The sequence below is a fragment of the Solanum verrucosum genome, unplaced genomic scaffold (assembly GCF_900185275.1).
Source record: "Solanum verrucosum unplaced genomic scaffold, falcon-dt-bn FXZP01000133.1, whole genome shotgun sequence".
Classification (NCBI taxonomy): domain Eukaryota; kingdom Viridiplantae; phylum Streptophyta; class Magnoliopsida; order Solanales; family Solanaceae; genus Solanum; species Solanum verrucosum.
This window is the reverse complement of record NW_026020355.1, coordinates 1,452,788-1,480,681: the sequence shown is the minus strand read 5'-3', so window position 1 is coordinate 1,480,681 and position 27,894 is coordinate 1,452,788. Positions and strand designations below refer to the sequence as shown.

The window sequence follows — 27,894 nt, the reverse complement described above, 5'->3', positions numbered from 1 at the left end:
GTGTATTGGACGTTATTCAATAGAGATATAAAACAAAACTAATTACATACTTTGAATGACCTGCATCAATTAAGAGACTAAAGAACAACCCCATCTCTGCCCATCAACTCATGAGCAATACAAAAACATTTACCTGATCAAGAAAGAGGCTTTCGTATTTACAGTATAGATTCCAGTTGCTTCAGCTCAGGGTCCAGTCTCTCAGGTGCTACGTCTTCCTCACCAGCAAAAAAATATGAATCAGCTACAGACTTTCCCTTTTCAAGCACATCAGCTGGGACGGTTTTAAGAAGACTGAAGACAGAAAAGGGAAAAAATAATCCATATTTAACTACTAGGCAAAAGCCGTAACTCGTTCAGATTAAACTAGATAACTATGCAGGGATAATTGAGATTTAAAGAATCACCGATGTTGAAAGACATTATTTATTATTTGGATAGAGAAGAAAGGATATAGGGAATTCATAACCCAATTGATTTGGGAATGACACGATATTGATTGATTGGTTATCACCAAGGCAAGAAAGATAGAAGTATGACCTGTCCAATGCATTTAAGGCAGTAACAATTTGTGCCTTCATTGAGTCAATTGAGGCCCCTGGATCCTTTCTTGATGCACGCAAAAGCAACGAGTCAAGTCCTTCCAATGCACTGCATGAAAGAATAAAAACACAAATAACATCACGCGAGTAAAAATACAAAGTTGACATGCAATGATGGTCCAATTTGCATTTTGGTTAAAATTGGTCCCTTTTGTTTACTGATGTTTATACTAAAAGCATGCTCCTCTCGTCATCAATTTGAAGGTGTTCCATCTGGCAGTGTAGAATAAGAATATCATATTCGTGACATGATCTTTTGCAGCCAACCTTGCTCAAGAAAATAAGTCAGGAAGCTTATAGGAACAAAATCAATTATGAAACTCTCTCTGAGAGGAAGACCTAGAGAAATCATCAGTGTTCCAAGGACATTCTAAAATTTTCTTACATCTACCCAGTAGACTGATCATCCTGTGCAGGCTACTGCAAATTTTAATATATATCCTTAACTGCAAAGCTATAATGTTACTGCGTTACGTTATATTTAAACAGCATTGTTCAGGTTGACAGTTGAATAAACGATGTAGTACCTCAGACACTGATCAACATCACTGAAAGCTGATTTACCATTGCCACCATCAGCTGCGTATTGTGCTACCTGAAATTGAATGAGAAGATAAGTGAATTTTTTCAGGAGTTGATCATCTAATTGTAGTTGGAAGAAGCCTAAGCATTTCTCTGTACAACAACCAATAGACTAGTTAAGAAAAAGAAATTACAAATTACACAACTAAATGAAAAGAAAAATGAATATATAACTTCAGTGCAATGCCATTTTCAAACCAAGCAACAAGATATATTTAAAAATTTGGAGCTTTTTCTTTTTTTATGTACCCAGATTTTTTCTTTTCTTGGTAACTAAAATTTGAGCATTCGGGATATTTTTCCCTTGATTTGATAGACAGATGATAACCTGTCAAAAATGCTACTTGCAATGGTATTTTGTTAACTGACTCTCTAATTTGAATATTTGGCTTGGACTTCTGTAGCTGGCTTAAATGATATCAAATGTTCATATTAGCACCGTGCAGCAGATATGGCATAGCAGAGCACTTGCAGATAAATGAAAAAATTCTTGCTTTTTTCTCTTCGAATCATTTCAAGTTCCTCCTATACTGCCTACGAGATAAAAAATTGTCTCAAAATGTTTAAAATCATCGAACATCCCTAGTTTTCACTCATCCTTAAGATGTATAGCATGCTCCAAGACCAGAATGGAACATTCATAAGTCTAAACCAAGTAAATCAGCTTCATACATTCCTAATTTTGAAAAAAGCTGTACAGAAACGGATAATTATCAACCGTTAGATAATGTCATTCATAGAGTTGAGAGTGAGGTATGGGAGAACCTTAACTTACTGCTCGAATATTGACACGAAGAGATGATGCAGGACCAGAACGCAATATATTCCGGCAATCTCCATATTTAGGTTGATCAACCTCCAAAGATTTCTCTATAAAATGCTAAAAGATAATGTAAATATCATGCTGTGAAATTTTACAATAATTTTTTGTAAGCTTAACCATACACTGCAAATATCTAGCACTACTCAGTAAAATGAGACAACTTGCAAGAACCTAGAATTATCTTCAGTGACGTACACATGATTTTCCATACGCACTGTCGACATTTAAAGAAGTGAATAAATTAATATAACAATGACATATTTTAGAAAAATAAATTCAAGTACACTACTACACCTTTTGGAGTTAATGTTAAGTTAGAGGCGTGGAGACATACTTTGGAGGCTAAAGGGTTGAGGTTGAGCCGGACCAAGACTGAATAGGTGGAGTGCAAATTCAATGATGTGATGCATGAGGTAAGCATGGAAGTGAGGCTTGACACACAAAATATCCCCAAGCGAGATAGATTCAAGTATCTTGGATCTATACTTCAAGGGAGCAAGGACATCGACGATGATATCACACATTGTATCGGTGTGACATGGATGAAGTGAAGGCTTGCCTCTAGAGTCTTGTGTGATAAAAGGGTACCGCTGGAACTCAAAGGTAAGTACTGTAGCGTGGTGGTTCGACCAACATTTTTGTATGGGACTGAATGTTGGCTAGTCAAGAACTCTCACGTCCAAAAGATACATGTTGCAGAGATGAGAATGTTGCGGTGGATGTTTGGTCAGTGGATGTGTGGCCATACTAGGTAGGGGTGGGCATAAATACCGAAAAATAGAACCGAACCTAACCAAACTGATTCGGTTCGGTGTCGGTGTTATTTTTTCAAAAATTCAATTCTTCGGTTCGGTGTAAGGGTCTCAGAACTTCAGTGCACCGAAGAACCGAACTTTTATTGAAAAAAATATAAAATAATAATAATATTTATATATTATTTATGGGCATTCTCTTAACTAAAAATAAAAAGTCAACTAACAATTAAATCATTCATGAACAAATCAAAATAGCAACGGATGTATAATTCAATATTTAACTTCAAATATTAGTTCGCAAGAGGAACCAAAACATATTTTTATCAATGTACGTTATGTAAAGGAACCCGTCTTCGTCCTTGTTTTTCTGGAGAAGTAGTTGGCGGCACAATGTTCTTGACAAAGATGAGTAATCTTCTAGTTAGCACAATAAGTGTTCCATGGCGAGACACATCATTTCTTAACATACTTTTAAATTTTAATTATCTTATACTTTGATTTTGTCCTCATTTTATTTTTCATTCGAACCGAAAAACCAATTTAAAAACACCTAACTAAACCGAACCGAACCAAATTAGTTTGGTTTGGTATATGGTGCACACTTTTCTAAAACAGAAAACTGAAAAACCGAACCGAAGAACCGAACGCCCACCCCTAATACTAGGAGTGATAAAATTAGAAATGAGGATATCCGGGATAAGGTGGGATTGGCCTCCGTGGTGGATAAGATGAGATAAGCGAGGCTGAGATGGTTTGGACATGTGAAGAGGAAATGCATAGACGCACCAATGAGGAGGTACAAAAGGTTGGTTATAGAGGGAACGAGGAGAGGCAGAGGTAGGCTGAAGAAGTATTAGGGAGAGGTGAAAGACATGATATAATGCAACTTCAGGTTACCGGGGATATGACCCTAGATAGGAGGGTGTGGAGTATGTATTAGGGTAGAAAATTAGTAGGTAGTGTAATGTTGTCTTGCATAGGGTGGCTGGTGTTTGCAATGGTACTAGTTATATTATTGTACTTCTTTTGTTTTATTTTTATTTTTATCATTGTTTATTATTGTTTTCTTAATAATCTACCCTAGTATGTTGTTTATGGAGTTTGGATTATCACATGATTTAACTGTTGTTTTGGCTCCTCTCTGGTGGATTTTTACATTAGTTCCTTGTTATTTGCCCAATTCTCCTCAATCTTCATTGTCTCCTTTATACCGGGATTTGTTACACTTGAGCCGAGGGTCTTTCAAAAATAGTATCTCTACCTCCACGAGGTAGTGGTAAGGTTTGCATACATTCTACCCTCCTCAAACCTTACTTGTGGAATTTCACTGGTATGTTGTTGTTTGTTGTTATTGTACTACTACACCTCTCCTCGGAGTTCTCATTTTTTAAGACGTGTCCATAATAAACTCACTGGAAATATTAAAAAATGTTCTTTTTCTATAAAATACCAAATAGTTACTCAAAAGCTCATCATTGAAGAAACTTGTGATTTCGAGGTTGGAAAAGACTTTTGAATATATGCTCTTCATATTGCATCATGATCATTCAGATGATATTTTTGAATTGGTAATATTTTTCATAAAGGCAAAAGTTAATATCAACAGGTATACTACACCATAAAATTGTCAGTCCCCCAAAAAAGTAGGCCGATTACAAAAGGATTGTATCTGTTAAAATACTTATAAATTGTGAACATCAAAAATATCTTCAGTTTGTATTAACAATTTCTGTTTACACCAAAAATAATAGAGGGCTAGGCAATTCATCATGATCTTCTGGGTGTCACAATGGTTTCCTCAAAACATCTCTGATTTCTCTGTCAAAACTGACCACCAAATAAAGCTGAGACGATCTACTATCTCTCCTCCCTGTTAGCTGCATTGCCATCACTGTTCCAACAGTTTAGCGCTTCCTTTATTCTTCTTGGAATCATCCACTAAATTTTCCTCAAGTTGATCAAATTTTTCCATAGTCGATATGTCCATTTACAGTGCAAAAAAAAAAAGGTGGTTAATTGTCTCTACTTGTTCATTACAAAGATAGCATCTGAGCACAGTTGCATTCCTCTCTTGCTGAAGTATTTCATTTGTCAGAACCTTTTCTGTAGTAAAAAGCCATGTGAAACAAGCTACATCGTAAGGAATTTTCACTACCAGATCATTTTCCATAGCGAACAACCCACTTGATTGTTGGAGCTAGTGAGATCTCTGTAAGAAGACTTTAAAGAAAACTTCCCTTTTGCTGTGACAATGTCAAACTAATCTATCCATCTCTTCTGAAAAACCATTTAACTGAGATAGAATGTGGAGGAAATCTGCCATCTTTTCCATCTCTCAATTATTCTAAAATTCTTCTAAATCTGAGACTCAATACTTGCCCGTTTTTCATTTCTTTTGAGTTTGGCAGATGATAAGCGTCGAATCCCTAAATACTTCGGTTTTCACCAACTAAAAGGCTCCCAGACACAGTTCCCGATACCCTCTCTCTCCTACTTCCTAGGAGAGAGAAGCCCATCTTTTCCGGTTACTCCCACCAGAATCAACCCTTTTCTTTCAAGCCAACAATAATCACCCACTGTGATTATTGATAAACCACTCTCCGATAGAATGGAGGAAAGTCGAATCTATTTCAATGCAGGATTTAAGTCTTTCGATATCACCAGATGGGATGATGACAAAGTCGAATGGTACGAATGGGTAGAGAGAAGCAGAAAGATGATGCACAGATCAAGGTGGACTAGGTATCAAGAACCTTAAATATCAAAGCAAAGCACTCAAGGTCAAGTGGCTATGGAGGTACCATCAGAAGGACCAAGCCCTCTGGTACAGGGTAATCAAGAGCAAGTATGAGCAACTGAACACATGGGTAACTAAAGAGGTCAACATCCCCTATGGTATTAGCCTCTGGAAATCCATTAGAATATTCTGGCAGTTTCTCAGTAATCAATTAACTGTCAAAGTTCGAAATGGCAGAAAAACAAGTTTTTGGATTGATAAATGGATGGGTACTGTGAGCCTTAAAGATCTCTTTCCTGATATCTTTGTTTTGGCTCAATACCAAGAGAAGACTGTTGCTGAAATGTGGTCACCACAAGGATGGAATATGATCTTTAGAAGAAACTTGAATGACTGGGAAATTCCCAGAATGATTGAACTTTTCAAACTACTGGAGAGTTTCCAAGGAATCTAAACAGGTGAAGATTATTTATGGTGGCATGGTCATAACAAAGGAAGATACAGGGTGAAGGAAGGATATAAACAAACAAGTCTTAGGGAGAATCAAGACTTCAAATGGCCTTGGAAGCAAATCCGGAGAGTCAAAGTGCCACAAAAAGTGCCATGCTTCACCTGGCTGCTAGCCAATGAAGCAGTTCTGACATTGGACAATGTGGCCAAGAGAGGTATATCTCTATGCAACAGATGCTCCTTATGTGGTAAGGATACAGTGACAGTAAAACACCTCTTTCTACACTGCAATTTCACTGATCAACTGTGGCAGATTTCCTTAATCTCAGAGGCATTTCCTGGAGTATGCCTAGTAAGATTGATGAAACTCTTTTCAGTTGGGAGGAGGCTGGAGTTGGGGCTACAAACAGAGAAAGATGGAGGATGATCCCTGCTTGTGTATGGTGGACTATATGGAGAGAGAGAAATGATAGATGTTTTGAAAATAGGGACAACAACCTGCAGGAAGTCCAGCTTAAATGTATTTTGTTGTTCTGTTTTTGGTGTACAAATGTCTACTCCAATGACACTGAATCAATCATAGACGTTTTAGGGTCCATCTAGTTCCTGGTTTAGCATTGGAAAGACTATAATTTTTTTCTTCTTTTTTGTAAATATGGTTTTCAGTACTACCTAAGTACTGACTGAAATACAAATATTACTAGTGTAAAAAAAAAAGAAAAAGATGATGCACAGATCTTCTATGAGTAGGAAGGTGATGGAATGGATCTGCCAATGCTTAAGAGAAGCATCCGAGGAGAACAAGGAGAAAAGAAGATAGGGAATGGTTGAGCATGAGTCGGAGCACTACTGTACAAGAAAGCATAATATACATGGGAGGTTCATAAACATCATAACATTATATACAGGGGGAAGGTCTGGAATTACAATACCAGAGTTGGCATTGAATGCTGGGTGGTTGGACATTGCTTTGAAGATTGACAGATTCATTAAATATCAGCAGGTAAAGGTGAAAATACCTAGCACTAGGGTGGTCCTGGATTACCCCTACGCTACTGCTATTCAAGATAGTAAATAGCAATCCAGGAATTTACGCAATGCAGAGATAAAAAATATGAGGGGTATGGTAGAAATCCTAGATAAAATAGGAGCGCAGGAAGGCGATCTTTTATCTAGATGCCTTGTAGAGTTTTGTAGTGAGAAGCCTGCAGAGAGGCCAACTCTAGCAGATTTAAAAAGATCGTCGTCTTCTAACTGGAAGAATGTCTTCAGAATAAACATATACGAGCTGAATGATAAGAAATTTCTGTTTGAGTTTCCATACAGAAACATGGCAGAGCAGACTATACAGGGCCAGTGGAGATGGAAGACGTGTAACCTTCATCTCGAATGGTGGACACCACCAACAACCTCTATTTCTAAGTCTGTTTCTGTTAAAGAAACATGGATCAGAGCAGTGGGGATTCCCCTTCACCTATGGTCAAAGAAGGTCTTCCAAGAGAAAGGCGAGATCTGTGGAGGTTGGGTGGCTACGGAGTAGGAAACAAAACTGAAAAATCATATGAAGTGGGCGAGGATCCTGGCTGCAAACGATGGTAGAAAAATCCCGAAAGAGGTGGCTGTGTCGCGGAACGGCATAGAATTCTACTTTCAAATCTAGCTGGAATGTTCGCCAAGATTTGAAATTATGCCGGAAAGCGGTAAGGGGAAAGAAGATACCTTTTACCCAGTCCAGCGATTTAACCAAAGGGTTTAGGGGAGAGGATCTGTGATGTTGATAGCGAATCCCGTCAACTTAGGAACTTTCCAACGCAGTCGCGCGTGGCCCCTGCAAATAAAGTCACGATGTCAGCTCGTGAGGGGCACGTGAGCCATTTAAATGAGGGGTATGTCAGTCATTTAAAGGAAATCTTAAAGAAGGGTTATAACTTATAAGTCTAGGCCAAATAATTCACAAGCTTGGTGCATAGGCCCAGATGTGGCGGCCCAAGTTATTGTTAACAACTTTCAAGGGGAAATAGAAGGCTTGTTGACAGCCAGAGATCTTTCGAATGCGTCGAGGAAATAAGAGCACAAAGAGTCGTACATGGCAATTCTCAAGTCACTGAGAACAGTCCAACATTCGCAAGGATGGTGAGAAAATCCGCAGAGATAATGAAGGATAAAGAGACTTCGATGGAGATTGAAGACACTAATAAACAGGTGGAAAGCAATCAAGAACCAAGTGAGATCAATCACGATAACAATAGGGTAGTATTACAAAATCCTATTACAGAGATAGTCAACGGGGAAATTGATGAAGCAGAGCCTATTATGTCGCAACAACAGTTCATAATGCAGGGGAAGGAGAAAGAAACCTCGAATTGGGTACAACAAAACCTAATTAAATCGGGGAAAATCTTCGGGGTTGATTTTCAAGGCAACGAGAAGGACGCCATAGAACTATTGTTACAAATAGATAGTTGTAGGCTGGCAAGAAGACAGGAACAGTGCAATGAAATCAAGAAGTCAAAGACTAAGGGAGTACAAGAAAAAGTTTGATATGCTTTTATGTCAAGTTCAAAAGCTCAGGGAACAGAGGAAATGGGAGGAATGCAAGTACTAGTTGCAGATGAAGATAAAGCTAGTCTCTTGGAATGTTAGGGGACTAAATGATAGAGACAAGAGGAGATTGGTGAATAGTATGATATGGGGGTGGAAGACAGACATCATGTCTTCAAGAAACAAAACGAGAAGGCAATGTTATAGAGGTAGCCAAACAGGTCTGGGGAGGTAGATGGATCAGACAAGCATACTTAGAGTCCAGCGGAACAAGAGGGGGGATTTTACTGATGTGGGATGAGAAAACTTGGAAGGGAGAAATTCTGGAAATAGGGGCATACTCTATCACCTGTAAATTTGAGTCTCAAACACAAGACTTCAAATGCCACATTACAGGAGTGTATGCTCCCAATTGTTACAAGGAAAGAAGATTAGTGTGGGAAGAAGTGGGTGTTGTAAGAGGTTAGGTGGAAGGGTCGTGGGCAGTTTGTGGGGATTTCAATGTAGTTAGATACATATCTGAGAAGAAGAATTGTACGAGCAGAACTAGGGGGATGAAGGAATTCTCCAACTTTATTGAATATATGAAACTAGTTGATCTACAACTAGAGGATGCTACATACACCTGGTTCAAAGGGGATCAACATGAAGTAGCCTCCAGGATTGACAGAATACTAATTTCTGAGGACTGGGATGACAAGTTTCAAAATCTAAAACAGATTCCTCTTCAAAGGCTGAGCTCTGATCATATACCAATAGCTTTACTTGGGGGTTCTTGGGAAAGGAACAAAGGCAATTTCAAATTTGAAAATTGGTGGTCGAAAGTTGAGGGTTTCATTGATATAGTTAGGGATTGGTGGTCATCTTTCAACTTCACTGGAAGACCTGACTATAGATTGGCATGCAAACTAAGAGTTTTGAAGAGCAAACTCAAAGAATGGAGGAAGGGGGAAGAGGGAAACTTGACCATTCAGAGGAAGAAACTGTTGGAACAGATGGCTGACTTATAAGCTGATAGGAAGGAGAAAACTCTCACTATTGAAAAATCTGCATTAAAAGATGAGTTGCTGATGAAGTATGAAGAGTTGATTAAGGAGGAAATCTCCTGGAGGCAAAAATCAAGGGCTCTTTGGCGGCTGAAAGAAGGTGATAAGAATACTAAATTCTTTCACAATACTGCAAATGCACACAGAAGATATAACAACATTGACCAGCTTGTAATACAGGGAGAAGTGACTCAAGAGCCAAACAGAATTAATGAGGAGATTGTTGATTACTACACTAGGCTATACAAGGAAACTACTCAGTGGAAACCTAGGTATCAAAATGAACAATGACCAGTCATAACATAAGAAGAAAGACAGATGCTTCAAAGTAATTTTGAGGAAAGTGAAGTCCTGAGGTGCTTAAAGTTATGTGCAGTTGATAAAGCAGCAGGTCTAGATGGCTTTACTATGGGGTTCTTCATTACATGTTAGGATGTGGTAAAGCAAGACATCATGGACACTTTCCAAAACTTCTATGAGCAAGAAGTATTTGAGAAGAGCTATAAGGCAACATTCATAACCCTTATACCCAAGAAGAAAGGTGCCAAGGAGTTGAGAGATTTTAGGCCAATTAGCCTAATTGGCAGTATATACAAACTGATCTCTAAAGTCTTGACTAAGAGACTAAAAAGGATAGTAGACAAGTTGATAGACTCCCAACAAATGACATTTATTAAAGGGAGGCAGATAATGGATGCAAATCTGATTGCAAATGAAGCTGTTGATTCAAGAAATAAACAAAAGAAACCTAGGGTACTCTGTAAGTTGGATATAGAAAAAGCTTATGATCATGTTAACGGGAAGTATCTAGTGAAGATGCTGGAAATGATGGGTTTTGGGTAAAAGTTGCTGAATTGGGTGAAATATTGTATCTCAACAGTTAGCTTCTCAATTCTCATCAATGGTAATCCCGCAGGATTCTTCCAAACACAAAGAGGACCCAGACAAGGTGATCCCTTGTCCCCTTTTTTGTTCCTGAACACTATGGAAGGTTTAAATAACATGATAAAGATAACAAACATGAGAGGGTGGTTAAGGGCTTTGAGGTGGCTAGAGAAGGTACTGATAGCTTGGAAGTTACACACTTGCAATATGCAGATGACACTTTGATATTTTGTGATGCTGAGTAGGAACAACTTAAATATCTAAGAGTGATTCTAGTCTTGTTTGAAGGTATATTTGGGCTGCATATTAACTGGAGAAAGAGTGTGATGTACCCTATTAATGAGGTGAACAATATGAGAGGGTTAGTTTCAATCTTGGTAGGTGAAATAGGAGCACTACCAACTACTTACTTGGAAATGCCTTTAGGAGCCAATTCTAAATTCCATAGAAATATGGATCAGTGTCATTGAGAAGTGTGAGAAGAAACTAGCCAAGTGGAAGACAATATTTATCCATAGGTGGTAGATTGACCCTGATCAACTCAGTACTTGATGCTTTACCAACCTATATGATGTCCCTCTTTCCTATTCCAACAAGGGTCATCAAGAGGTTGGATAGGATTTAGGAGGAAATTCTTGTGGCAGGGTAACAAGGAGAAGAAAGCTTTCACTTGATAAAATGCAAGGAAGTGATGACTGGAAAAAAGAATGGAGGGATGGGGATAAAGAATTTACAGATCCAAAGTAAGGCCCCAAGTATGAAATGGTTATGGAAGTATTCAAATAATAACCAATTGTTGTGGAGGAAGGTGATTGGAGCCAAACATGTGGAAGAGGACAACTGGCTTACCAGAGAAGTGACAACTCCTTATGGAGTTTGCCTCTGGAGGTCCATTAGGAGTTTGTGGAATGAAGTTAAAAACAACTCAAAGATAAAAGTCTTGGATGGAAAGGAAGACCAGATTTTGGAAAGATAACTGGCATGAGAATGGTAACATGGAAATACTTTTCCCAGACATTTACAACCTAGTCCTGTCCCAACAAAGTACCATAGCAGAGCTATGGTCTCCACAGGGATGGAATTTCATTTTCAGAAGACATCTGAATGATTGGGAGATCATGAGAGTTGCTGAATTTTTCAACTCGGTGGACACTTTCAATGGTTTGCAGACAGGTGAGGATGTTCTATGGTGGACAGGTGATGGCAGAGAAGTGTTCAAAGTCAACAAAGCCTACAAGATGATGGACCAAACAAACCAGTCGGGTACAAATGGCCTTGGAAACAAATATGGAAGAGTAGGATACCTCACAAAGTTTCATGCTTTGTCAGGTTAATGGCTAAGGAAGCAGTCCTTACTCAGGACAATGTCATGAAGAGGGGATATCCTTGTGCTCCAGATGTTTCCTATGTGGTGAAACAAATGAGACTGTCAACCATCTATTTTTACTTTGCAGGTACACCCAACAATTGTGGAGAATTTTTATCAGCCTGAAAGGCATTCCCAAGACCATGCTTAGGGAAGTGACTGGGGCCTTAATGAGCTGGGAGGGAGAAGGGGTCCATGCAAAAGACAAAAGTAGATGGAGAATTATCCCTAGTGCTATATGGTGGGCTATCTGGAAAGAGAGGAATTCAAGATGTTTTGAGAGCTTAGTGAACAGTGTGTGGAAGTTAAAACTTAACTGCAATTCTTTTTCTTTTTCTAGTTTTTTGGTGTAACCAGTTATACTCAAATGACACTATCTCTATTATTGATGTCCTAGACTCAATCTAGTCCTAGAGAAGTGAAATTGGGAGTACATTTGTATACAAGGTTTCAATACAACCCATGTATTGTTTTGTGATATAATACAAGTTACCAAACTAGCGTTTGGCCATAGATTTCCAAATATTTTTGACAAATATTATTTGTGTTAAAATTTGGGTGAAATTTCACCATGTGTTTGGCCATAGTATTTGGGAAACATATTTCACTTTTTTAGGAAATATGATTTATATCCGTAAGTTTTAAAAACTATCAAAACTAACCATAGGTTTGTATTAGAAGTCAATTAGATCTTCGTTGCAACAAATAACAAGTAGTGTCCATGACACTAGAGCAATATGGTAGTTCGAAGTGAGTGCAACAAGCATCATTCCATACATCGTGAAGTAGACAAAGAACATGACTTTGTTACCCTAAGCCGATTGTTCATCATTTTCATCAATAATCATATCATCACTTTCATATTCACTGAATATTTCATCACTACTTTGGTGTTTACGTTAAAAATATTATGTAATACAATGCAAACTACTAATATAGAGGGTGTTTTTGCAAAAGATGAAAGTTTGGTGTAGAATTAAATTTTTTAAAAGATCCCAAATAATGAGATTTGGCCCAAATACTAGTTTTTTCTAGTATTTGTGAATTTGGATTATTTGCCAAAAATATTTGCCAAATAATGACAAATTGTATGGACAAACACTATTTGCCAAATTTTCCTCCAAATATTACTTGGGAAATCTATGGCCAAACGGGTCCCAAGTTAAAATAAAAAAATCCCTAAATACTTCGATTTCTTATATTCCCAGGGTCAAGGAAGTCTTAAATCCATGCCTGTCCACATGTCAGCTATTGATGCTTATTGAGAAAAGCTGTATAATTCTGGAAAGAGATGATTGGTGTGTTTTCTCCAATCCAGACGTCATTCCAACAGGAAATTTTCATTCCATTCCCAATTTTGAAGCCTATTCTTTGTTGGAAAATTGGCCAAAGGTTTCAGATAGATCTCCAGATGTTGCATCCATAGGGAGTAGTCACTTCCTTTGTTGTCCATAACCCCTCTTCTCCATAGTTAGCTTTAGTAACTTGTTTCCAAAGTTGGTTGTCATCTATATTAAATCTCCACAACCACTTCATAATCAAACGCCTATTGTGCATCAACCTGTTCCTGACTCCCATTCCCCCTTTCTTCTCGTTTTTTGTCAAAGTTACCCAAGATGGATTTTCTTCTTGTCATCATTGCCTTGCCAGAAGAAATTCCTCCTTAAGGCATCTATCTTTTCTATCACATAGAGATAGGGGCAGGAAAGATAGACATCATATATGTGGGTAAAGCATCAAGCATGTTGTTGTTCAAAGTCAATCTTCCTCCCATAGAGATATATTGACTTCTCCAGTTGGTTAGTCTTCTTTCACATTTTTCTACACCTCATTCCATATCTCTCATATTTTCTTTTTGCACCAAGAGGCATACCCAGGTATTTAGTAGGAAGAGTTCATGTCTCTCCTAAAATATCAGCCAAGGATTGAATATCAGCCACTTCATTGATACGATAAATGTAGCTCTTTTTTCAATTAATGTGTAAACCTATATGGATTCAGAAAGGATGACAATCACTTTCAATAATAGAATTTGTTCTTTGGAAGCCTCACAGAAAACCAGGGTGTCGGTGGATGATTTCTAAGTCGTTCATTGTACTGGGAATTGCTTGGGAACCTTTGACCCATCCATTTAATTTTGCAGTCTATACCATATTGCTTATGCCTTCCATAGCTAGGATTAAGAGGAAAGGAGACAAGGATCTCCTTATCTCAAGCCTATGTAGGAAGAGAAGAAACCGGGGCCCTGTTGACCAATACTGAGAATTTGACTATGTTGATTCAATGTTTGATCCACCTTATCCACTTGGAACCAAAGCCCATCTTCTGCAATAGTTCAAGACGGTAGTTCCAGTTAAGATGGTCAAAAGTTTTCTGGATATCTAGTTTGCATAGGATTTCTGGCAAATTGCTCCTCTGCATTCCTTCAACACATTCATTTGCCATCGTAGTAGCATTCATGATTTGTCTTCCTTTGATGAAGGCCATCCAACACCAAGTTGTGGGTTACTTTTTTCAAGCTTTCTGCTGAGATTATGGAAATGATCTTGTAGACACTCCCAATCAAGTTGATTGGCGTGGAATCAGTTGATTCAATAGCACCCACTTTCTTTGGAATTGAGCTACAAATATAGCATTATATCTCTTCTGAAAGAAACCTACATTATGAAAAGTTTTGTACTACAACTACTACATCTGAACTAATCACTGCCCAACATTGGTGGAAGAGTATAACCATCTGGTCCTAGAGCTTTGTCTCTCATATAATTTGACACAGTCCAAAATCTGTTGTGGTTCAAAGGGGGCCGTCAACATCAGGTTGTCTTTTGCACTGACCGTGGGACAGTTCCTCCTATTAAAGTGTGGTCTCCATTCCTGTCTCTGAGTAGAGAACTCATAGAAAGAGATTATTTCTTTCTTGATGTTGATTGGGTCCGTCAAAGTTTCTCCTCTTCCTATTAGTTTATCAATGGTATTTATTCTCCTGTGTGCATTGGTTGTCCTGTGAAAAAATTGGTATTTCTATCTCCTTGTTTTAGCCCCATAGTGCCCAGGATATTTGCCTCCAAGCAGTCTCCTCATGCCTATCAATATCTTCAAATTCCATTGATAAAGCTAGCCTCTTGGTTATTTCTTCTTCTGTCAAAATCCTCTGTTCTTGGATCTCCTCCAATTATGCTAACTAGTTTGGTATGTTCTGTTTCTGTAATTCCATATTACCCTTGACTATTTTACTCTATTCCTTTAATTTCTCCTTCATAACTTTCAGTTTGAAAGCCAAGATATAGTCAGGCCTTCCTGTGCAGTGGAAAGACTCCCACCAGTTCTTCACTTTGTCACCAAAATCTTCAGTTTAAAGCTACCAATTCTCAAACTTGAAATAAGATTTATCAAGTTCATAGTCACCACATTGTAGCATCAGCGTTGTGTGATCTGAGGTCACTCTAAGAATAATGAGTTGTCTTATATTCCTAAATGTGTGTCCCATCCTTCTGAAACTAGGAATCTATCTAGTCTAGCAGCAGCTGCCTATCTATCCCCCTGTTTCCAGGTGAATTGACCACATGTTAAATCCAAGTCTATCAACTCCATGTCTTCAATGAACTCGGAGAAGTCTGTCATTGATTTGTTAATTCTATTGCAGTTCTTCTTTTCTAATGGATGTCTAACCGTGTTGAAATCTATAGAGACAACCCATGGACTTGAAATCAGACCCTTAGCTGATGCTATTTCCCACCATGCCTCTTCCCTTTCCATTATGTCATTTGATGCATATACTCCAGTAAGATACCAAGCGAAGTCCTGATTCTTACCTGTAATCGTTGTAGATTACAGGGTACAGAGTAAGAGCCTATACTGCTGATCTCCCCTTCCCAAACTCTGTTGTCCCACATTAGGATAATCCCTCCCCTAGTACTACTTGCCTCCAGTTGAGTATAATTAACCCATCTAATCCCCCATAAATCTCTTACTATTTCCTTGATATCCCCCTCCATTTTTTTTTATGACAAGGGAAATTCGCAGCCGCAACCCTTTGGGTGCGCACAGGGTAAAATCCCCGCTCCTATGCAATAGCTTGCAAACCACATAGGAGAGGTACCCCGCACTAGGCAAGCCTGGTGCGACGAGCTCGACCAAGAAGGCAAACCCCTTGCTTTAGATTCTTGGAAACAAATCACATCAGCCTTCCAGGAAAGGATGAGATTTTTTATCAATCCCCTCTTTCTTATGTTGATTAGAGTGAGCCTTCCACCTAAAGATAAATACTATTTTTCCTGGGGGATCAGTTTCTTCGCACATGTCTAGAACTCATTGACTATCATTTGATCATTGTTTTTAACACTCGGAGGAAGTCCCAAATATACAACAAGGAATTTCTCAACGTTACATCACAATTTCAGCCAACTCTTCAATATTACTATCAATATCAACACTAAACAGGTGACTCTTCGCGAGGTAAGCTTTCAAACCTGTGACAGCTTCAAAGGCCGAAAAATCTCTCTGACAAGAAGAAATCGTTCCTTCTTTGCCTCACCCACTAACAGTGTGTCATCAGCATGCCAAATATGAGAAATGGCCACCTTTTTGTCACCATTTCCTTTAACCTTAAAGCCAGTGATCCACCCCAACCTTTCTGCTCTCTTTTCTTTTTTGATAACCGTGGAGGCTGGGTCAGCTTGTGCGCACCTCGACTAACTCCATGGGATATTTGTCCCCTCTCACCAGCAACAAGTATCAGGTAACTAACTCTATTTACTGAGGCTACAACAGATGAGAAGAAATCACCAAGTGCTTTTGTATCTACTGATATTTGAACCTGAGACCTCATGGTTCTCGACTCACTTCATTGACCACTAGGCCATACCACTCTTTCAGTTGTTTTGAGCATCAAACTTAAAAAATTTCCATAACCATTACAAATAAATAAGGGGGTAAGGGGGATCTCCATAAACAACATCCACTCTGATTCATAAGGTGCTCATGATCCAATTGGGCCAGTATTAGAGGATGGCTATTGTTTTTGGGTTTTTTAAATTTATTTTTGGATGGAGGGGGTAAGTAAGGGGATAGGATAGCAATGTAATTGCAACCACTAACACAAATTCTTGAAGAAGAACAGTTTAAGCCAATATGGTTTCAGGGTGTCAGAAAAGAGGCAACACATTATGGAAGTAACCCTATTCTAACTCCAACTTTTTCCACCACCCTCTGCCCACCTCCACCATAAACCACCACAACCAACTGAAAAAATATAAGCTGATCCGACAACATCTTGTATAATAAGAGTAAATTCCTCCAACATTGCAACATACTGAAGCAGTGCACAGGATGGACTTCAATCATAATGACTCAAAAACCAACTAATTTCACATGAAGTACAACTTAAACTCTCTAATTTATTTGAAGAGTGCATAATGTTTCCGATATCAAAATTTAGGAAAAAACATGAGTGCTCAATTAACTCAGAGAACATTTGATAATTGTACCATTTAAATAAAACAACATTTCAGAATTTTGAGAGAGATGGATTCTGACCCGCAACAGTTTTGAGAGATTTGTTGAAGGAGGAGTGGGGAAGGGAAAGGTGGAAGGTGTGGAGGAGGAAGGGTGGGAGGTCGAGGGGTGGGGAGGGGGGGGGGGGGTTCGAAGAAAAAGAGGGTGAGGATAAGGACAGGTGGCGAAAGAAAAAGGGGAGGGGGATCGGAGGTTCAGTTCTGAAACATTTTGACGAAAGAAATGAGAGGAGCAAGAGAGAGTGTTTTTCTCATATTTACTGGAGAGCCCGTGTAAACACATGCCCAATATGTGTTACTCTATTTATCTCAATTTTATACCGCATGGATGGAATTAGGAGAGTCAACTAAATTTTTTATATGATTTTTAAATTTTTTAAATTATTAATTATTGGGATTTATAGTACTTTTAACTTAATTTTCAAATAATACATGTTACTTCCTCTTTTCCAATTTATGTGGCACTAATAGAATTCGAGAGTCAATTCGATTTTTTATGTCTTTTAAATATTATAAGTCTAATTATTGTGATTAATGATATTTTTTATGAAATTTTCAAATATTTTAGCTAATTTAAAAAAATACAAACAAATAAGTCAAGAATTCTTTTGAGAACACCTAAATGGATTTGAGCTCCACCAAATGCGTCTCAGTACCTGCCAAATGTTACCCCTTTCAACATTATGTAACCACATGTGTTTTAGTGTCATTATCATTTAAGTTTCTACTTTGTTTTATAGCCAATCATGTTATTTAATTTTATTTAAAATGACCCAGCTAACCGTACATGCCAAAGCAGACATGTCGACCTGCTGCCTGCTTTGGCATGTAAACTCCCTCTTATAATATTATGCAATTTTCAAATATATAACAAATTTAAAAAAAATACAAACAAATAACTCAAGAATTTTTTTGAAATCACCTAAATGAATTTGAGCTCCACCAAATGCATCTCAGTAGTTGCCAAATGTTACCCCTTTCAAGATTCGGTAACCACCTGTGTTTTAGTGACATTATCATTTAAGTTTCTAACTTGTTTTTAAGCCAATCATGTTATTTAATTTTATTTAAAATGACCAAACTACCTTACATGCCAAAGTAGACATGTTGACCCACTGCCTGCTTTGGCATGTAAACTCCATCTTATAGTATAGGTAAATAAATGGTTTTTGTATTTTATAAGTTATTCTATTTCTATTTTTATAAAAAAAAAAAGATTACACATGTCACCATTTCATTTGACCATCTGACATCAGCAAAGAGAGTCTCAAGCGGGTGATCTCACAGACAGATGTTCATGATACAAATTTCTATCAAGAGAAGGTGTCAAATGATCACTGGCACATTTAAGGTGTCTATCTGACCGTGGTGCCAACTTCGGGTGTCTATCCATTGTTACTCCTTTAAGTCTAGGATATCTCTGTATTGCTTTAAAGATCATTGAAATACTCAATCTAAATAAACACACTGATTGCAGCATGAATGGAGGATATTTTCTTAAAGTTTTTCACGTTAAGAAACGAAATAAGTGAAAGTGGGAAACGAGTGTCACCTAATTCCTTAATCTGCACCCCAGCTAGCAGCACAGCTGGTACATAAGCCTCCAGTGGATCAAGCTGTTTCCTAGTTATCAAATCAAAAATTAAAATAATAAAATGAACACGACAACTCAATTTAAAGCTTAAAAAAAATCACAAAGTATCACAGGCTTATAAAACTAAGTGAAAGCACATAGGACAATGACTTGAGCAAAAGATAATTTTACCAATCACGGTAGCTAAGTAAAGCAGATTGGCAGATGTGAAGCTAGGCAGACAGGTGATGGAAGTTAATGAAGATTGCGGAACATTATGGAACAGAGTCTCCTGACATCACTAAGTTATACAAGCTATTTGAGCCTATGTTCTGACGTGAATACCAATAGTTGTGAAAACACAAAAGTTAGCAATCCTGTAATTCAGTTGAGGAAAGAACGGAAACTGTTTTTTTCTGATGTGGGGACAAAATTTTGCCTTACGTACAAGTTTCATCTTTGGTAGCAGACAACAACGCTTAGAACCCAAAACTTAGCACATTTTAAATAGTCAACATCACTTGGGAAAACTAGTTTCGCCAACTTCACAAAGCAGGCCCAAGATTCGAAAATTTGACTTGAGAATTGAGAGGGGCATGGAAGAAAGAAATGAATTAACTTCATTCAAATTGCGGGATAAATGAAATCAGGGAAAACTTGCTTGAACTAAACGAAATCACTATCAATGCTTCGCCTCTTTCATTATCATACTAAAAAGATACCTTCTTTTTTTCATTTTCACTAAAATATTCCTAGTGCAAACTACCGATTTCAATTAAAAAAAAGACCCAAGTGCAAACTCAAGTCATTAAATACATCATCAAATTTATTGTTATTAAAGAAAAACCATATAACTGTATTGGACTGAAACTGACTAACGCACGTGGCATGCGGAGGAATGGACACTTGGCGACAGGGTACAATTAAAAGGTAAGTTTTGTGAAGATCAACCTGTCGGAGAGATATCCTCAGAAAAGAGAGAAGAATCGTGCTGAAGACAAGGCAAAGGACCAACCCCGATGACGTGGACAAAGAGACAAAGGGAACAAAGACAGTTACATTCTGGTACAGAGGCACAATCAGAGCGAAATTGGTCACACCGGAGGATGGAGTGTTGTAGATTGCGATCAATAAAGTTTGGAAGCTTCATCCCAGTAAGATTTCAATCAATTGTTGAGGATAAAGGAGAGGACTCCGATTCTTCATCCTCTATCCAACTGGAGCCATACGGGGGGTGGAACGAACGGTACTCAACTGGCAGCCCGCCAGCTACAATTCTCTGAAGCTGTACTTCAGGCCAGCCGACGCTGGCGGAGAAAAAAGATTATGAGGGCAATAGGAGCGTGAAGCAAGATAAGACACTAAGACGCTATCCTATGTTCCTCCTAGCTCTAAGGATGGTAAGGTTTTTGTTACTATGGAGCAGGATGACCTTTAAGGAGCAAGAAATTTACTGGAAGTCCACACTAATTGGGGGCATGTGATTGGTGACACTCCATATGAGTTAACAATGGAAAATTTTATTATAAATGCTTGGAAGTTTGTGACCAAACCCTACGATTTTGTTGCATAAGGGATACTATATTTTTCGGTTTAGAACTGTCGAAGATTGTGAGAAACTTATGTAAGTTGGTCCCTATACATTCTTCAACAAACCTTTTGTGCTACAAAATTGGAGTATCGATTTCGAGTTTAACCCGGATAACCTAAGAAGATTGGGGCCAAAAATCTGAGAGACTTTAGGCCTATCAGCTTGATAGGAAGCATTTACAAAATTACATCCAAGCTTTTGACTGAGAGACCGAAGAAAGTAGAGCACAAATTGGTGGATGCACAAAAAATGGCTTTCATCAAAGGCCGACAGATACTGGATACCATTTTAATTGCCAATGAATGTACTGATGCTAGGATCAATATTAAATCCCCTGGTATCCTATGCAAGTTAGACATTGAGAAGGCTTTTGATCACTTGAACTTCTTATTGGGGATGGTTAGGAAGATGGGGTTTGGAGAAACTTGGATCAAATGGATCCACTTATGCATAAGTACAACTATGTTTTCAGTACTTATCAATGGCTCTCCAGTTGGTTTCTTCCCTTCACAAAGTGGTCTGAGGCAAGGGGATCCTCTATCCCCATTTTTGTTCATCATTAGCATGGAGGGTTTAAATAACATGGTACAGAGAGCTTAAATAAACAACTGGATCAGAGGGTTCAAAGTAAGATCCAGGGAAGACAGTAACATGATGATCACGCATTTACAATATGATACCTTGATTTTCTGTGAAGCAGATATAAATCAAGGAAGGATGCTAAGGGTGATTTTTCTTTTATTTCAGGTCATCTCTAGGCTGCACATCAACTGGATAAAAGTTCTATTTATCCATCTAATGAAGTGGGCTTCGGAGACTGTCCAGCATTCTTGGAGGTAGAATTGGGGAACTTCCAACAACATATCTTGGATTACATTTGGGGCCAAAAAGCAAGTCAATAAATATATGGACTCAAGTGTTGGAGAAATGGAAAAAAAAGTCGGCAGATGGAGAAACCAATACTTATCCATGGGAGGAAGGCTGACCTTGATAAACTTTGTATTGGATGCAATGCCTTCCTACATGATGTCTCTACTTCCATTCCCTGCCAGTGTTATGAAAAGGTTGGATTCCTTAAGAAGGGACTTCTTTTGGGAGGAGAACAGAGAAAAGAATAAAATACATCTTGTCAATTGGGAGTCTTGTCTAACCAGCAAGAAGAATGGAGGTGCTGGAATTAAGAATTTGAAGATCCATAATCAGAGTTTAATGATGAAGCAGATATGGAACTTCAACTCAGATGACCACCCATTATGGAAGAAGGTTATCATGGAGAAATATGGTTTGAATGGAAGATGGACAACCAAAGTGAGCAATAGTCCTTATGGAGTTAGTCTCTGAAAATCCATAAAGAACTTGTGGCCCAAATTGCTAACAAAAACCATGTTCAGCATTGGTAATGGAAGGAAAGTAGATCTATGGAATGATAAATAGATAGAGCAAGGCCTCCTAAAGCAGCTCTATCCAGACATATACTCCCTTAATCAACAACAAACAACAAAACTCAACAATTGAAATGGTTTGGGGTGAGGAGGAGTGGAACTTGAGTTTCAGAAGACTTTAAATGATTGAGAAATTGATAGGCTAGCAAGCTTTTTCAGAACTTTAGAACAGCTCAAAGGAACATCAATTGAGGCAGATTACTTGATATGGTTAAGGAATAAGCAGAACAAATTTACAGTGAAAGCAGCATACAGAGTATTCACAACCTCAAACTTGGACTGGGAAGATCATCTGGAGGGTTAAGATCCCCCACAAAGTTGCATGCTTCTCTTGGTTACTAGCTAGAGAAGTTGTACTCACACAAGATAAACTCATGAGGAGAGGTGTCAATCTTTGCTCAAGGTGTTTTCTATGTGGTAAGGAAGCAGAGACAATCTCTCATCTCTTTCTTCATTGCAGCTGGACTGATCAGTTGTGGAAGATTTTCTATAACGACTCAGAAAATGATATAGAGCCTTAACGTTTGGGTTAGTGTGACTTTAGGTTGACGTCTAGGCTGTTTTAGAACCTAAGTGGGGCAAGGTTGAAGCCTAGGGTGCAAGTAAGGGCCTAGACTAGCAAGATTGAGCGAAAGAAACCTTGTTCTTTGAGGGGCTGTTTGGCGATGGGAGTACTTGATCGCCCAAAGGATTGGGCGAGTCGTCCTTGTGCTCTTGTGATCGCCTAGTGGACTGTCCATTTGGCCTAGGTGCTGGACCAAAAGGCAAGCTAAGTGGTAGCTCGCCAAGCTGATTGGATTGTATTATGAGTTACTTCCTTGTCTTGATTTATTGTATATGAATGTGCCTTATCTATGGTGACTTCAAAGGAGTACTTAGTGTGGGTAGTAGTATGGGATGCTACTTGCACATTGCACAAGTATGACTTAGAGTTCTCTTAGATGTTGGTCTTAATGTGATGATGCGACTTACGTATTGTTTATGTCTCTTATGTGCTTTATTGTGTAAAAGTGGAAAGGATGAATGGTAAGTTCACTTATGGTGACCTTAAGGTGGTGCCTTAGTGTGGGTGGTGGTATGGGACATTATCCATACATTGCACAAGGTATAGCTTGAGGGTTACTTGAGGTGAAGGCTTAAGGTAAAGGTAAAGGTTTATATGCCGATCTTGTTCAAGTGCGAAAATGTGACTTGTATATGGGTTGTGGCTTATATTACGCCTCTTCTATCAATGTTCATGAAGTTTTTCCAAATGGCATAAAAGCATGACTTTCAATTCAAATGTCCCCTTTTAAGCATGTTTTTGCATGGTCATCATATTTAGTACTTAATTGTGCTAACCCCATTCTTCCCCTTCTCTTTCTAAGTGTAGGGTTTGGAGATATTGGTGTTCTATGCTTGAGGAGTAGGTTTCCAAGGTGCTTGAAGATGAAGACTTGGTGAGTCCTCATAGTTTCGAGGACAATACCCACTTTGTTCCTTTATGTCTTTTAGTTTATGTTGAAGCTTTTGTATGGGCTAAGTTCCCAATGTTGTATTCATAGTATTAGATGGTTTGAGACATAGTGCACAATGTCTAGAAAGTCTTCCGCTGGCTTTTTAATGGAAGTCTTTTCGATTGTAAAGGAAAGTTTTTAATTCTTCTCTGTTTTCCTATGTTCTTATGTTCAAGAATGTTATGAGGCTTGTATTAGACCCCCTCGGGGTCGTGTACGCCATGTTACAACTAGGGGGTGCTCCCGGGTCGTGACATTTTCATTAACTTGAGAGGCATTAGCTGGACTATGCTGGGAAGTGTATCTGAGGTACTGAAATGCTAGGACAGTGATACCAATCCCTCCAATTAGAAAGAGAGATGGAAAATTTCCCAGCTTGCATTTGGTGGATTGTGTGGGAAGAAAGAAACCAAGTTTGTTTTGAAGACAGAAACTAAAGATAACATGATTAAGGCTTTTCTTTTTTTGGCGTAAACATAGCTTAATGGAAGAGTTAGAATCAATTTTTGATGTACTAGATTCCTAATGAGAAGATTAGGGAGCTTATTTTTTTTCTCATCTAGATGTAAATATGGGTGACTACACACCCTTTGTGTAGTTTGTTATTAATACACAAAAATGTTACCTGTTCAAAAAAAAATCCCCCTTTGGATCACGCTACCATGCCTTCCGGTGGGCTATTGGTCTAGTGAAGCATTGAGTAAGGTTGCGAGTGACACTGGGAAACCCCTCTCACTGACAGTTTCACTGCTTCAATGGCACGAATTTCATACGCTAGAGTACTAGTTGAAGCTGATCAATGGCCACTCTTGGAGTCTATTGAAGTAATGATACCAATTGGATCTTTTCATAATTGAGTATGATTGGCATCCAAAATTTTGTTCTGAGTGTATGACATTTGGCCACAAAGTTGAAGCATGCTGGAATTCTGAAGTGGAAGCACAGGAAGAGCCTAAGTCCTAGGAAGTCAACAAGAAGAGGTGCAGGAACAGAAAACCTAAACAACCTAGATATAACTGGAAAACAAAAGGTGTAGCAAAGCTGGATGAACCAACTACTAGTACATTAGTAGTGGATAGACGGAAGATGCCAATATCACCATCTCAGCTCAGTTCAGCCTCCTGAAGTTCTACAATTAGAGGTGCATGTGAAATGTGAAGGTTGCAAATGGCTATGAAGCTCTTCAAGATGAGGGGATCACTCACACTGGAGACCCGAGGGATACCCATCTCCCTCAGTAATTATCTCCACATGGAACATACAAGGGCTTAGCCAACCTTCGAAAGAGAAAGAGTTGAAGCTCTTTCTGCAGAAGAAAAGAGAGAAATTATGGGAGTTATTGAAACTAGAACTAACATGCAAAAGTCTGGGAATATTTTTTTTTGAGAATGGTAACAGTTAATCTATATATCCACTGGTACACTACATCAAAATATGTAGTCCCCCTTCTAAAGTATTACAACTTACATCTTGAACATCTATTTGTTGTTCATCAACAATATACTCATTCTAGTGTCTCTGATGCAAATGATACTTTTTCAATCTACCTAACTATTGTCTATGCCAAGAATGGAAGTCAGAATAGAGAGGAGTTGTGGAGGGACCTAATTCAAATTGGGAATGATATCTAGAAGGCTTGGTTTCTAAGTGGGGACTTTAACAATGCTTTGGCTACTGAATACAGAACTGGATCCCATGTTGTGCCAGGAGAGAATCAAGCTTTTCAGGGTTGCATTGACACTTTGCAGCTAACAGCTTTAAGACAAACCGGGAGACACTTCACTTTTAGCAATAGACATCAAGATGGGAGTAGAGTATACTCCAAACTAGACTGGGCATTGGGCAACTTTAGGTGGACAGTGGAGGCATGTGGAGGTTGAGTTTTTGAGTCCAGGAGTATCTGAACACTCACCAATCCTTATCCAAGTGGACACAAGACTGCCCTCCTGGCCAAAATCTTTCAGATTATTCAAAATTGTTTTAGAGCACCCTGAGTTTGAAGGGATTTTAACAACTATTTGGAAGAGAAGGTACACTCATACAAGAATGTTTCAATTGTGAAGTAAGCTCAAAGTATTGAAAGTTGGACTGAAGGATCTTAATGTATAGTCATCTTTTTTTTGTTTTTCCTTTTCGAGTCACCCCTCAAAGAAGAAGCTGTGGCAAAGCTTGAGGATGACAAAGACATGGAACAGTCAAAGGAAAAAGATGGAACAAAAACAAAGAACAGCAAAACAAATTGAGAGTAATAGATCCAAGGATTGCATAAAGAGTTGGAGGAAGAATGTGGAGAAACTGAATGGTTTAGGGAACTCCCAAATTTATAGACATCAGAAGAGGGTTGTTGACGTTGCTTGGGACTATGTGTTGTAGATAGGCCGAACACATGGCAAGAAGGTTTAATGAGGTGGGACCAACATCTTTTCATGTTGAAGAAAAATGGGTGATAAGGGTTTGCGTGAGTTTTCTCCTTCCGCCTCCCGGCGATGCCTGACACCAAGACTAAGACTGGAAAGTGGAAGGAGAATCTGTATTGGGGTGAAACTGACTAATGCACGTGGCATGTGGAGGAATGGACACTTGGCGAAAGGGTACAACTAAAAACGAAGTTTCAAAAAGATCAACCCATCAGAGAGATATCCTTGGGAATGAGAGAAAGACCACGCCGATGACAGGGCAAAGGACCAACCCCAAGACGTGGACAAGGAGACAAAGAGGACAAAGTGTCAGAGAGGAGAGGTGAGCAGACGAGCCTGTACGGACCTGAGCAATACAAAAATTATGGTTGGCGCCCCTAACGGCATCACCACGTGGCCCACGGTCATTGATCTTAGTAATTTAGGGATTGAATGGGGCTTTTTTATTGGATGATGCCTCACTATTGTAACATATAGATGGTTTGTTTCCTCCACTAGTAAATTCATACAGAATTCTAACAATACACAATTTTCTTGTGCTCCAAGTTACCGTTGTTCCATTCAGTTCTTATCCTAGAAGCATATTCACCCAAAGATATCACCTATTCAAAAGGCTATCAGTCTCGGATTCATAACCCTCCAACAACATCTTAGTCTCAGCTTTATCTCCTTTACGCTTTCGTTTCATTTGATTTGTTTTGTAAATCCGGCAATATCCAAATTGCTAACAATCGGCCTTAAAAAGAGTTAAACCAAGATGCATTCTCTTGACCTCATATAAATTTACATGTACGAAAGGAAAGGAAGATGCTTTCTAGATAAGAGAAACAACATCTAGAAAATTAGAATGAATTGTCTTAGTCTTTTGTACTTTTGGTGTAAACAAGATATGATGGGGGATATAGAACTTTTTGATGACTTCATAGGTAATTTGTAATCTCCCATAGGGTAGTTTGATATGCTCTGATGAGATTGTAAGTGACCTATGCTCATCATTTATTTGATGATGACCCTTTTGTGAATACACAGTTACCTTTATCTCAAAAATAAATAAATTTCCATGTACGATTTAACAGGTAAACAATAATCCAGGGAGATTAATAGAGCTAAACATGATACAATATCTTCCCCATTCAACTACATAGATGTGGCAATCAAACCTAATTCTACCTCTTGATATTATGGTCACAACTTATAGTTATAAGAGCGCATAATAGTATAGGGGGGCCAAGGATTTAAATGCTTCCTGTGCACCTTTTAATATATATACATATTTTCATGATCTTTCTTTAAATTTTCATACAGATTATATACTTCGATGAGTAAGTGTATGTGCACTTCACTGCTTATAAGCTGAATCCACTTTTAAAAATTAGCCATATTTTCATCAACTATATAAAAATTATATATGTAACCTATTACAAACTCCCAGAACTTTTGTGCTCACCTTTTCACATACTTGTCAAAAGGGCTAGCTCCTACTGCATCTGCAAATAAAAAAGTTCCAACACAACTTTCTTAGGTCGCTTGTAATATTTTCCATTAATCCAAAACAAATTTTCAGAAGGACAAGAAAAGTAGACACACAGAGAGCAATGAATATAACTGACAATTTCGTTTTTGCATATATAATACCAATTTCGATCACTATCTCACGTGTATGATAACCTATGGCAGCCAAAAGTGGCTTTATACATGAGAAGATGATTACAAATGTAGTTACTAAGGCGCACTGCACTAAACAGTGGCGCAGGTTAGCATTGCTACAATGAAGGGAATCACCTTTAGGTAGAGCTAGCCATTGAAGCAAGACTCCAAGGGCTATGTTGACCAATCGTCTGCTTTCCCGCCTTGTCTCCGGTAATAACGCGCAAGTTAAGCTAAAATTGCGGTGATATCTCGCCGGCGACAATGTTTGTCGTGGCGGAGAGCGGAGGAGCCGGGAATTTAAGATGCTGGTGGTAACATGCGCAGGGGTGTACATGGTAATTGTCATCTGATCGGAATGTTTGGCAACAGAGAAGAGCAGTCTAATGATAAGACTTATCCAGTGCAATCTCCGAATTTACAATTCT

General features: G+C 38.5%; 1 protein-coding gene across 1 annotated transcript; it reads right to left on the bottom strand.

Annotated features, from left to right (window-relative positions):
• On the bottom strand, positions 1-27,894 carry LOC125837677 (uncharacterized). The gene is made up of 7 exons (XM_049516761.1): positions 27,602-27,894; positions 27,267-27,306; positions 18,853-18,923; positions 1,960-2,054; positions 1,130-1,197; positions 541-651; positions 1-294 (listed from the first exon to the last, which is right to left on the bottom strand). The coding sequence occupies exons 1-7, from the start codon at positions 27,813-27,815 to the stop codon at positions 159-161; spliced, it is 735 nt and encodes a 244-aa protein (XP_049372718.1). The 5' UTR covers positions 27,816-27,894; the 3' UTR covers positions 1-158.